General features: G+C 48.4%; 1 protein-coding gene across 2 annotated transcripts; it reads right to left on the reverse strand.

Moving 5' to 3' along the window:
* Positions 1-244: 244 nt before the first annotated feature.
* SERPINA4 (serpin family A member 4) lies at positions 245-8,761 on the reverse strand. Of its 2 annotated transcripts, none has more exons than XM_003902220.5 (5): positions 8,663-8,761; positions 6,044-6,712; positions 2,931-3,204; positions 1,888-2,047; positions 245-756 (listed from the first exon to the last, which is right to left on the reverse strand). In XM_003902220.5, the coding sequence occupies exons 2-5, from the start codon at positions 6,693-6,695 to the stop codon at positions 556-558; spliced, it is 1,287 nt and encodes a 428-aa protein (XP_003902269.1). In that variant the 5' UTR covers positions 6,696-6,712; positions 8,663-8,761; the 3' UTR covers positions 245-555. The 2 variants fall into 2 exon arrangements, with proteins under 2 accessions (XP_003902269.1, XP_003902271.1); XM_003902222.4 differs by having other exon boundaries at positions 8,501-8,741.
* Positions 8,762-12,902: the final 4,141 nt, after the last annotated feature.

Raw genomic sequence — 12,902 nt, forward strand, 5'->3', positions numbered from 1 at the left:
CCCTTCCGTGGCTTTCTCAGCCCCTGCTCTGGAGCAAGCTACTAGCCCTGCCTGAGGCAGCTGACTGCCCACACCCTGTCCCCTTCCCATAAACCTGGGTAACCTGCTGGAGCGGGACTTGGAGCTCCTCATACCTTGTGTCTGGGACCAGGTCTGCCAAGGGAGTCTGGGGCAAACCTCGGAGGGGCAGGCAGAGGATGCATTTATTGAGTGTCTACCACATACGAGACACTGAACCAGGGTCTTCGTGGCATCGTGTTGTTTACTCGGAACAACAACCCTGTTGTGGAAAGGGCCCGCCCCCTTTCCAGAGGCAGAAACTTGCTCCAAGAGGTTGGATGCTCTGCCAGAGGCTGCACAGCGCCAGGGTGTGGAATGTCCAGGCCCTGCCCATCTCAGTGCCGCTCCCCACTCCCCACCAGCCAGCACCTGCTGTCCTGGACTCCTGGACCTTCGGCGTCTTCCTCGTCCCCTACTCTAAACACAGAACTACTCACACCCAGCCCTCCCCTGCCACATCCTCCTGCTCGGAACAGATGAGCAGCCCTGGGAGGGCTATGGTTTCGTGGGGTCGACGACCTTGCCCAGAAAGAGGACACTCTGGGTGCTGGTGGAAAAGATCACCACAAGGAAGGGCCGGTTGAACCGCAGGACATGGCGATTGGTCTGGGCAGAGAAGAATTTGACCGCAAAGCCGGTGGCTGCTGCAGCCTCGGTGCCAGCCTCATCCACATCCAAGGTGGCCTTGTGGAAACTCTGGGAGGAAAATCACAAGCATTATCTCCAAGCCAGCAAGAGAGGGGGCCTGGACAAGACTGCGAGAGTCAGAAACTGCTAGGGAATACATTGCCCTTTATAGCCTGCGAGGTCATTTCTTGGGGATAACACAGCAAGAATTTCATTTGGGAGGATTTTTGAGCTGGAGACCTCCTGCCACACACAGTCACGGCAGCTCTCATTAAATGAGCGCTAGCTCTGTGCTCGGGGCTTTGCATGCATCTTATTTGATCTTCATAGCCATCCTATGAGGTCAGCAGTATGATGCCCATTTTAAAAGTGAGGAATATAAATTCAGAAACTAGTACCCCTTCAATAACATAAGAGGAAGAACCAGAATTCAAGCTCACACCCAAGGCTCTACCCCCTCGCGCACTTTTCTTAGCAGAAGTCTTGAGTCTCTTTCTCTCATCTACGAAGTCTCCCTCGTACAGATGCACCCAGTGCAGCTCACCTGTGTCTCTCCTCTCTGTTTCCTCCTTTTTTTTCTTTCCTTCTTTTTTCTTTTCTTTTCTTTTTTTTTTTTTTTTTTTTTTTTTTAGATGGAGTCTCACTCACTCTGTCACCCAGGCTGCAGTGCAGTGGCCTGATCTCTGGACACATTGCAACCTCCACCTCCCAGCCTCAAGTGATTCTCCTACCTCAGCCTCCTGAGTAGCTGGGATTACAGGTGCCTACCACCTGCCACCACACCAGGCTAATTTTTGTATTTTTAGTAGAGTTGAAGTTTCACCATTTTGGCCAGACTGGTCTCGAACTCCTGACTTCAAGTGATCTGCTCGCCTCTGCCTCCCAAAGTGCTGGGATTACATGTGTGAGTTACCATGCCCGGCCTCGCCTCCATTTTCTATCATTGCATGTATCTCTCTATGAAGACGTTGTATCTCTGACTCGTCTGGGAGAGCTGTCTGAGTTGGGGGGCTGATTCGACACTATATCCCAGCACCGAGCACCACGTCCAGGGCTGGTTGACTGGTGGATGCTGATGTCTGTAGATGACTGAACACACTCAGGCTCTGAGACTCCATGTGGCAGCTTGGGAGCCCCATCGCCTGGCAACTCCCATGGGCACAAGTGCCCCACCGAGTTCTCTAGGGGTTGATGACTTACTTTGGATGCCTCCAGTTTTCGCTGTTTGGTGATGCCAGATAAGTCAGCCCACTTGGAGAACAGATCCACGAAGCCCAGCCTGGGCAAAATCTGATCTAATACATAGGAGCCAGAAATGGAGAACCTGGGGAAATGCAACTCTAGCTTCTTGTAAAAATTCCTGAAAGGGGCATTGGGTTAAAACATTAGATTAATGAACAAGCCAGGATCCCTGCTGGGCACAGCCCTCCTTGGTGGCCCTCTTTAGCTGGCTGTATTCCATCTGAGTTCTATCCCCACAAACAGCTTTGGCTCAGACTACCTCCCACAAACGGGTGTTGAAAGGCCAGGTTCCTTTGTCCCCAGGGCCTGCTGTCTGTGGGATCTCCTGTCTGTGGTAGCCCCTCTTCAGAGGTTGCTTTCTGTGGGTGTTCAGGCGCCCAGGGAGACAGATGTAAGTCTCGCCAGGTGGCAGTTTTGCCCTTGCCTCTGTTATAGCCCTGTGGGTTTTACTCTTTGTGAACCAGCTAATTTCTTTGTATTGGATTCCCTCCACCATGAAAGTTGTGTGATTTTTCTATTCACATGTGCCCTTGGGCTAGGATCCTTTTCTTATATATGGTTGAAGACTTTTTCCAATCATAGCCAGCATGATGGGAAGCCTTCCTGTTAATTTCTTGGGTGGGTGGATGGAGTTTGTTTGAATCGCGCTATGGCAGCTTAGTCAACCTTCTGGGCCAGAGGGGGCTGCCTCTTCATTGCACAGAGGTAACCCCCCAAGAGTCAGAGTCACTTTACCCAAGTCTTGTGCAGTGGAAGAGCTATGTCTAGAACCAGGACTCTGAACTCCTACTGTGGTTCTTTTTTCCCTAATGAGGGAGAAGTCATATTTTAAATATAATAGGAGAGTTCATCATTTAAAGGAAGCCCATGGAAGGTCTCAGAGCAAGTGAGAATTCTCTCATAATTGGCAATCACTCCCTATTTTGGGGCACTGTCTTTCATTAGAAAGGTATATTTGATGGATAGTACTGTAGATTCAGCCCACACAGCACACTGATTACCTCTTCTGCAACAAGTTGTTCCACCTCATTAGCATCTCTGGAGTCAAAACCTCTTCAATTTCCCTCATTTTGCCTTCGTTAGGGAGAATGAAAAACACAGTTGCATCTCCTTTGTAATTCATCCGTAGCACTGAGCAGGGCAAGTATCTGTCATGAAGATACCAGTGGTGCTCCTGGTCCTGCAGCATCATGGGCACCTGGACTGTTGTATTCTCATCAACATAGAAGTCTTTGGGAGTGGTCCTCGAGGAAATGAATGGTTTCTCCCACAGGGCTGAAGGGAAGATGAAAAGAAGGTACAGGACATCTGTGGGCCACAGAGTCAGTCCTCCAGCCAGAGAAGGCCACCTGGTGTTCTGAGCTACTGAAAGAGTAGCTCCAGATCCTGCCCTATGAGCTCATCAAGGTGTCCCATTTTGACCATTCAAAACCTGACATGCCTGGGGAATGGATCCCTTAGGCCTCATTTAAATTTTAAAATGAGAGATAGCAGAGGATGTTCATTTTCTAATATGTGAATAGGATTGATAGAGAAGAAACCAGGGATGCTGGAAAGAGGGGTTCATTGTTAGGTAAGCATCCTTGAGAAGGAGAGAGGAGATAGCAGAGTGTGAGCAGAGGGGTTGGCCTTCCATGAGAGGTGGGTCACTACTGCCATGATGAGAGGAGGACGTCTGAGCTTGTGGGTTCAAACGCAGGGAGGTGAGTAGATTTGGAGGTGAGAAGATTTGGAGGTGAGTAGATTTAGAGATGAGAAGATGAGAGATTTCCTGTTTAACTGATTCTATTTTCTCAATGACGAGTGAGACAAGATTTTTAAGTGAAAGTCGTGAGTGGGGAGGACATTTGAGAAGGATGAATCTGTTATTTTAGTAGTTTTGGAGAGTGGAGATATGTAAGTAGGATTGCTGGACAGTGTAGAGAGATCAATGAAGATTTACATTCACAAATATCAAGTGAGACCATCAGTCTAGTTGGATGTTTTTCTTCAACCACATTCAGCTGCTGGGTGCAGATGTAGACGAGTTAGACCTTTAGGTTTAAGCAGGTTTGCAGTTTTGGAGGGTAAGTATGATAGAGGGAAGGAAACCAAGGAAGTTAAGACTTCAGAGTGTTTGCAAGGAAGTGACCACAATGATGGCCATGCAGTGTGAGGAGGGAAGCAAGGACAGCAGGCGATGTGCAATGAGGTGGTGGCAGGTAGGGTGAATGGACTGAGGTCTCCATGCCAGGAATTTTCGTCCAGGGAAAAGCAAGGGATCTGGAATTATAATCAATGTCTTCCTGACAGTGAAACCCGTACTACTGTTTCACTTCCTTCCTTAGTTAATTTTTTTTTAAGTTTAAAAGTTTTGTTATTTCAAAGCAAAGTTTCTTTTTTGGAGATGGAGTCTCTTTCTGTCGCCCAGGCCAGAGTGCAGTGTCGCAATCTCAGCAACCTCCACTTCCTGGGTTCAAGCGATTCTCCTGCCTCAGCCTCCTGAGTAGCTGGGATTACAGGCATGTGCCATGAAGCCTGGCTAATTTTTTTTTTTTTTTGTATTATTAGTAGAGACAGGGTTTTGCCATGCTGGCCAGGCTGGTCTTGAACTCCTGATTTTAAGATATGCCTGCCTTGGCCTCCCAAAGTGCTAGAATTATAGGTGTGAGCCACTACGCGCAGCCTCAAAACAAAGTTTTTTAAAAAAAGTTTTCAATAGTGCATGAAAATTCCACATGCAAATTACATGGAATAACTAATTTGGCTGAATCATTAGGCTGGGAGTTGCTCCCTAGAATTTTATTCCCTGTAAATTCTGGGTTCAAGCTGGTTAGAACTGTGAGATTTCAAAGTAAATTGCTCTCTGAAGGCCCTGGTGGTCAGATATGACGATGGTCAGACTCAGCAGTGCTTTGTGTATTCCAGTTTGCCCCTGCTTGTTTCCAAGCTCCTTTTCCCAACTCTAACCCCACTAAACAACAGCAGCCCCAGGCTACCACCAGAAACTACGCAGTGATGCTCCCCTCCATGGTGGCACTCTGATGGCTGGATGAGCCTGGCATATAAATTCCTCTCCAAGCTCTGACTTGTCCACTTGCATCGGCAACTTTCTCTCTGTCCTCCCAACTCTTCTTTCCTCTAGATCTTCACTTTCCCAGCCACAGTTGTGTGGGGCCTAATTCCTAGAACAATCTCCTTACCATTGACTTGAGATGGCTTTCCTTCTCTGATGAAACCCTGACTAATCCACACTGTACAAAATTGTTCGCACACTGTGATATCAACTGTGTGGACGTATGTGTGTGTGAATGGAAGGTGAAGAAAAGATGCTAAAACATTAACATTTGTTGCTTCTGAGTGGTAGGGCTAGAGATTATGTCTACTTTCTCCTTTATGCTTTTACAAATTTTTAAAGCTTCAAAATGAGCATTGTTATCATTAGATGAATTATAGTTGCTATTTATTGAGTACATAAAATGGGTAGGGGTCAACAAACAAAAGAGTTAATAGAGATATTAACTCTTTTAGGCATTGCAGATCATTCCATCTCTGCAGTAATGAATCAATCTGCCATTGTAGCATGAAATCAGCCACAGACAATACATAAATGAATGGGCCTGGCTGTGTGCCAATAAAACTTTATTTACAAAACCACTGGCTGAACACATTTGGCCCAGGGGCTGTAGTTTGTCCATCTCTTTAGATCCTTTTATAAGGAGTATACACATGGGTTAATCATTTCATCCTCAAAGCCAACCTTTGAAGTAGAGATTTTTCTTATCCTTGCTTTGAGCAAACAAGCTGACCTGTTTGCACTGTTGGTAGAGGCTGAGCTCAGATATGAATCCAGCAATTCAACTCATGATCACTGGCTAGAATGCATTTTGTACATTACTTTTATTAAGAAAATAAATAAGAAAATATGTCTAAAGATAGGAAGGAATGGAAACCTCAATACTACAGAGTCTTCAACATACAACATTCTAACATTGCATTCTCTGAGGGCTGCTTAACTCTATCAAACTCAACCTTTTTACTTACCCTTTTGTAAAAATATATTTAACCAGTCAACAAATTAGGGGGTTGGAGGTGGGGGTGTGGATTTAGCACACACCAATGATCTGACTCTCACCTTTGAAGTAAATGTAATTCACCAGCACCATCAAGACGTCCTTCTTGAGCTCACTGACCAAATCCACAATCTTCCCTCGAGTTTCCTTCTTGACGTGGTCGTTGATAAGCTGGATTGTGCCCACAGTGTCGTAGAAGTTGGTGTGGAAGAGTTTGGCCTCATAGAAGGCCGTGGTGTCATTCAGGAATTTTGCAAGGAACTTCAGGTTGTGGCTCAGGAACAGAGCACTGCCCACGCGTGTTTCCAGCCCATGACCGGGGAGGCTGATAGTGTGCAGGAGGTGCTGGAAGCCCCTGTGGATGTCGGACTCAGACAGCTCCGTGAGGTTGAAGCCCAGGCCCTCGAGGATCTGACTGCGGCTGTGTGAGCAGGCCCCCAGGGAAAGCATAGCGTAGGCGGCCGAGATGCTCAGCGGGGAGAAAAAGATGTTCTTCCCCGGGGTCTCCGAAGCGATCAGGTAGTAGAAGCGGAAGGCAAAGTCAGCATTGGCAGGGGCGATCTTGAGGCTGGGGGAGCCCTCACCTGTCTCTAGAATCTGCCGGTGGGAGGAGCTGTTACTGCAACTCTCACCATCATGCTCAACGTGCAGCTGGCCATGAGAAAGGGCCAGTAGTCCAACCAGCAGGAGGAGCAGGTAGTCGATAAGATGCATCCTCTGCACTCTCAGGCCTATGGGAGGGAAGAGAATGCCCAGGAAATTCCCCCAGCAGAACACCTGGCCCTGCTGAGAAGGCGGGCAGGGGGCCAGCACCCGGAGATCGTGAGTGACACCCTCAACTCCTGCAGATGAGCTTGTGAAAGGCAATGTAACGCCCACCACCTTCCACATGTATGGTGACAGCAACACTATTGGATGGCAATGCTTTAGACATGCAAGGCACACTCCTCGCATCCATCATGTCATTGTGCTTCCCACCTGTGTGAGCTCTGCACAGCACTAGACTCCATTCTCACCCAACAGAGCAGGAAACGAAGACTCCCAAAGTGACTCACCCAAGTCACCTACCTGACAAATATCCTAGCCAGAACCCACATCCCCAGACTCAGGTGCTGCTTCTCCCACACTTCTCTTTCAGATGAGTTGATTTCATTAGCACAGTGGTTTTGCACAGAGGATGGCAATCCTCAGAGTTTATTTCAGTGTCTGCTCCACAAACATCTGTGGAATGCTTTATATCGTTTACAAACCACTTTCATGCCATTTAGTTAGACCCTCCCACTCCTGTAGAGATCAGTAGAACTGGTCTTTGTATTGTTACCCTGTACAGATGAGGACATGGATGTTTAATAAGTGTCCTCACTTATTAAAGTGAGGATCAGGACAAAGTTGCGGGGATAGAATTGGTACCCTTTTCATAATGAACATCTGTCCAAGACAGGATGCTCCAGTTTCTCCCCCACATCTGCTCCTGCCCCATCAAATGGTCCCAACAGTATCTGGTTGTCAGGCCAAAAAGCCTCTAGCCTTCTATCCACCCACAATCCATTTAATCCACTTCCATGGCCTGCAGGGTTGGGTTTATTTTATTTTATTTTATTTTTTGAGACAGGGTCTCACTCTGTCACCCAAGCTGGAGTGCAATGGTGTAATCATGGCTCACTGCAGCCTTGACTTCCTGAGCTCCAGTGATCCTCCCACTTCAGCCTTCCAAGTAGCTGTAACCACAGGCGTGCACAGCCACACCCAGCTAAATTTTTGTAGAGTCAGGGTCTCACCGTGCTGCCCAAGCTGGTCTCCAATTCCTAGACTTTCCTGTAGGTTCTTCAGCCTCTCCCCCGCTCCACTGCTATGATCCTCAACCAGGGCTCAGAAAACTTTTTCTGCAAAGCGCCAGATAGTAATATCTATGGTTTTGCAGACCACACAGTCTCTGCTGCCACTACTCAACTCTGCTGTGGCAGCTGGAAACAGTCTCAGACCAGACATGCATGAACAGGCGTGGCTGTGTTTCAGTGAAACTTCACTTATGGACGCTGAAATGTGAATTTCATATTATTTTCCTATGTCACAAAATGTTGTTCCTCTATTGATTTTTCAACCCTTTGTATATTTACCTTTTATACTTATCACTTATATTTTATATTTATATTTTATATCTTGCATTCTTAGCTCATGGGCGGTGGGCCAGATTCGACCTACAAGCTGTGGTTTGTTGACCCCTGACCTAGACCCTTGCAGAAAGCTTCCTAGTCTTTCTGCTCTCTGTTCTTCACTCAGCAGTTGGAGGGATCATTTAGAAACATACACAGGACCGCATCACTCACAGACACACCTCCCCTCCGGCATGAACTCCCCAAGATCACCTGGATTGGGAGCCAGAAGACCTTGGCCCCCAGTCAGCGCTGCCCTGTACCAGCTGTGTGTCCCTGGGGGAGGCTTTTCTGGGTCTCCAGGCAGTCACCCACCAGTGCCCATAGATCTGAGGTCGGGGGCTTTCTAGCCTGAGTATTTCTCACCTCTAGCAAGAGTGACCAAGTGTCCCAGCTTGCCTGGGACTTTCCTGGTTTTAGCACTGAAAGTATGTCCTAGAAGAATTCTCAGTCTTGAGCAAAACAGAATAGTTTGTCACCCTCCCTCTAGAGGCTCTCTCATCTCCATTGTCTCAGAGGGTTACTCACGGCACAGTCTGTCCTGGAGTGGACCCCCTGGGTAGCTGTCTCAGCTCTGTCTTGTCAAGCCCAGGAGGACTGGTCAAACCAGGCCTTCTCAGTACCACCCACTGTCTCCCAACCAGGTAATTATTAACAAACAGGCCACGGGCGCAGCACTGCCTAGACAAGGAAAACTCACCAGAAGTAGCTTCACCCCCTCCCAAGAAGACACCCCACTTCCCACCTGGGGAACCCCAAGAGGGTTCACTTCTTCATGTTTGTACGGTGCATGGAGGTTCACCTGGTGCTTGGTGCTCCCTGACAGCCCGGGGAGCCCCTTGGAAGGTCTGGTCTCCACCCAGCCCCTCATTGGCTGTGTGAAGTTGAGCTCATTTACTCCCTCTCTGAGCTTCAGTCATCCACCTCCCGCCTACAACATGAGGGGCTGGATCATACGGGGCAGCAAGCTCCAGCGCCTTCATAGACCAGATAAGGAAGATTCCATGGTGCCACGGTGGGGAATGGTGGGGATGTGGGGAGACAGCCAGCTCTCTACAGGCCAGGCAAGACCCACTTGTGGGCGGGGTCTTGCAGCGGGGCCTCCAGTTTGCAATCCTGGACTCTGTGATTTCTGAGGATAGAGTCCACTGAGATCTCATAGGTCATACCATAAGGACAGTACATCCCAGGGCAAGGGTGGCATGGGGTGGGACCAGGAACCTCCTTTGGCCAGGAATTCAACTTCCATTTTTCTTCTTCAGCCATGGAATTGTTCTCTCCCCAGTAATCAGTGAACCTCTGCACCCTTGCACCTTTATACCCTCCTAGGGCAGCCATTTCTCACGCCATGTGGGGAAGGACTGCAGGGAGCAAAGTGGCCCTGGGTGTCCTGACTGAGATGACCTTGACCATTCAGGCATCCTCTAGCAGGCTTTCTGGGTGTGTTTCCAGCTTGCTGGGCCTTAAGGTAAGTGGAATATATACCACTGAGCAGCACAGTGGGCTGGGATCCCTGAGTGATGGAGACACATGGGATGGCAGAGCAAGCACAAGCACAGCCCTGGAGCCAGCTGGCCTGAGGTCCAAAATGGGTCAACACCAGGACAAGAGAGGAAGCTGGTGGGTCAGGCAGAGTGAGAGCTACTGTCTCAGTGGATTCTCGCTTTCCCTCACTCATCTCTCTCTTTCTCTTGCCTACACACTCTAGGAGTACTATGTGTGGCCCATTTATAAATGAGACAATGTAAACCTGAAGACACTGTTAGCTCAGATTCCAGAGTCAGGGTCTGCACCGGGGCCACTAAACATGAAGCTCATGTTCCTTCCCAGCACCTGCTGCTTCTCCATGTGGACAGACCTTTCCTGCCACCAGAATAGCAGCTCCTACTTTGCTCACTGCTGTCCCATGCACTAGAGCAGAATGTGGTGTAAGGGACATGCTCTATGCATGTTGACTGAGTGAGTCAGTGAGTGAAAGATGGCCATGGACTTTTGCTCTGATGGATGTGAAAATACATCATTCCCCTTACAATGGTCTACAGTCTGGGGTTTTGCTCTTTTAGTCTTGCTTCTTCAGTGAGTTAGGGGCTGATGCTACAGATTCCAGGGGTTAGCATGTACTTGGCTGCAGCCCAGAGGATGGACAGCTTGTCCCTGCCATGAGCACACAGTCACTGCCCTTTAGTTCCTGGTGCCTGCCCCTGGGACGCTCTGGACAGAGGTTGGGCTTTGGCATCAGACAGGCTCCCTCCCTGCTGAGATGTGTGACTTCAGGCAAGTCACTCCACCTCTCCGAACCTCAGGTTTTCGCCTGCCAAATGAGAGGCAATAATCACTCATCAGAAAAACTGATATGAAGGGCAGAGGCAGCACCCTCAAACCTTCCGAGCCCCACATCAGCCTCAATGGGTGCTACCTTCTTCCCTTCCCATCCCAGCAGTGGTGGACAGCCAGACTGTCTGGGTTGAATCTGGACTCCACCACTACTTAAGTTACTTAACTCTGCCTCAGTGTCCTCATCTGTAAACTGTGGGTAATAATTGCCCCTAAATCTCAGGGTTGTTAAGAAGAGTCAGTAAACTGACATCTGTAAAGTCCTAGAATAGCATCTGGCCATAGTGAGTGCAGTGGAAGCGTGAGTTAGTCCGTCGTATTATTCCAGATGGGTTGTAAATTACTCATTTATCCCCAAAGGTGTACACATGGCTGAAACCATGTTGTTAAACTTGTTTGGAGTTGTGGTTCTGATTATCTCAAGAAAGCTTTGAACTCTCCCTGAAATATGCACAGATGCATGTTTTACAATTTAGGGAGATTCTTGAATCCCATGAAGTCCGTTCAGTCCCTGTGGGCTAGAGCAGTTATTTTTTCCTGCAAAGAGCAGGCCCATATAAAAGAAAGGTGGAAAGAACTCTCAGGCATGTAATGGGAGCCACTGACTTGGACCCTGCAGGAGAAGGAGGGAATGACTGCCATTGGTGTGGCTGCAGGCTGGGCTCAGTCGCTAGCTCCAGGCTCAGTCCTGCCTAGCAGCCTGGCTGCTTCTTGTCTTAAGGTGTCTGGGAAGGCTTCAGGATTGTCGAACCCTCGCCTATCACATCTTGAAGGCCAAGCGTTTCTTGTTAATCATCCGTAAGGTCCCAGAGGACAATGAATTGTGCCACAGTCATACCTGGGCACATCAGAACAGGCCTGGCCTATAGAAGATGCGTAACAGAAGCCAGTCATTGAATGAATGAATGAATGAATGAATGAATGAAGAGATGCCAAAGGCCCCGCTCAAAGGTGCTGCTCAGGTGTTCCAGTGGCAAGATCCTAAAATCTGCAACACTCTCGGCAAGTACTGGTTTAAGGAAGCGGGGATCAGTTGCCTGACCAGGAAGGCCAGGGTGGATGTGGGGAAGAAGAGGGCTTGACTGCCTCTCTTTGCCCCTAGGAAATACCACTGGGCCAGGTGGGGCAGCTGCTGTGACACCATTGATGTCCCCGGCAGGGAGCCAGTTTTTCCAGCATCCCAGAAGCTGCCTGAACTGTGCTGTAGGCATGAATCGCACTCCCTGACACCCTCCTCTGCTCCACTGCATCCTAAATCATAGCCCAGCCCTTTCTCAATGGCTGTCTTCGTCTCCCATTCCAGCACAGGCTCCACTTATGCTGCCCTCCTGCTAACTGCTCCTAAACCCCTTCCCATTCCCTGGATTCCAAATGGAGCCAGGAATTTAATCTGCCCTTAAAAAGGCTGTCCTTCTTTTGAATTTGATGGGCAATGTAATAATAATGGTCATCATGAAAAATGTGGGAAAATAAAAAAATCTGGAGAAGAAAATAAACTCATTTGCAAACCTGGTGTTCAGCTTATGACTAGATATAATTGGTTTCCTTCCAGTCTTGTAAGAAATGGGTATGTGCTCATACAGAACAGCAACAACAAAGCTCTTCCAGTCTTGGTTTGGATGGAGGCACAAAGACTATAGATGGTATAGTCCAAAGAGAGCTCCATGCAAAAATTCCAGAGTAGGTTGTCAAGAACGGGTTTGATTCTTTTTTTTTTTTTTTTTTTTGAAACAGAGTCTCGCTCTGTGGCCCAGGCTGGAGTGCAGTGGCCAGATCTCAGCTCACTGCAAGCTCCGCCTCCCAGGTTCATGCCATTCTCCTGCCTCAGCCTCCCGAGTAGCTGGGACTACAGGCGCCCGCCACCTCGCCCGGCTAGTTTTTTGTATTTTTTAGTAGAGACGGGGTTTCACCGTGTCAGCCAGGATGGTCTCGATCTCCTGACCTCGTGATCCGCCTGTCTCGGCCTCCCAAAGTGCTGGGATTACAGGCTTGAGCCACCGCGCCCGGCCGAACGGGTTTGATTCTTAATGATTCTTAAATGCTTTACTTACGTGAAAGAGGACTGAAAAGTGGTGAGAGGTGGGGACTGAGAAGGAATTACAAAGAGGAAAGAGGGAAGTGCTTCTCCCATGTTATCTTAAGAGTGCAGGGCTTCAACAAAACACTCATGCAACACAATATGTATCCCTGAAGTTAGAGAGGCTCAGGGGACTGGGGCTTGATGCTTGTCTGGAAATGCTAAAAGGTGTAGGTGGGCTGTTTAGACTCTCTAGGAACTCTACATCTAATTCTCTGTCCCTCTCTTAAACTCATCATTTTCTATCTGGCGTTTAGATACATGGATACACAGGATACCCATATGTCCTAGTTATGTATGGCTGGGAAACAAGCCACCCCAAATTTAGTGGCATAAAACAACGGCAGTTGTTTGTCA

The sequence above is a fragment of the Papio anubis genome, chromosome 7 (genome assembly GCF_008728515.1).
Source record: "Papio anubis isolate 15944 chromosome 7, Panubis1.0, whole genome shotgun sequence".
NCBI classification, from domain to species: domain Eukaryota; kingdom Metazoa; phylum Chordata; class Mammalia; order Primates; family Cercopithecidae; genus Papio; species Papio anubis.

Excerpts from the sequence above, each read along its gene's own strand:
- SERPINA4 (XM_003902220.5), bottom strand. The coding sequence starts at position 6,695 with ATGCATCTTATCGACTACCTGCTCCTCCTGCTGGTTGGACTACTGGCC. Across the intron at positions 2,048-2,930 it reads AACAACTTGTTGCAGAAGAG|GAATTTTTACAAGAAGCTAG; the intron begins GTAATCAGTGTG and ends TGCCCCTTTCAG. Across the intron at positions 757-1,887 it reads GAAAACTGGAGGCATCCAAA|AGTTTCCACAAGGCCACCTT; the intron begins GTAAGTCATCAA and ends TTTTCCTCCCAG.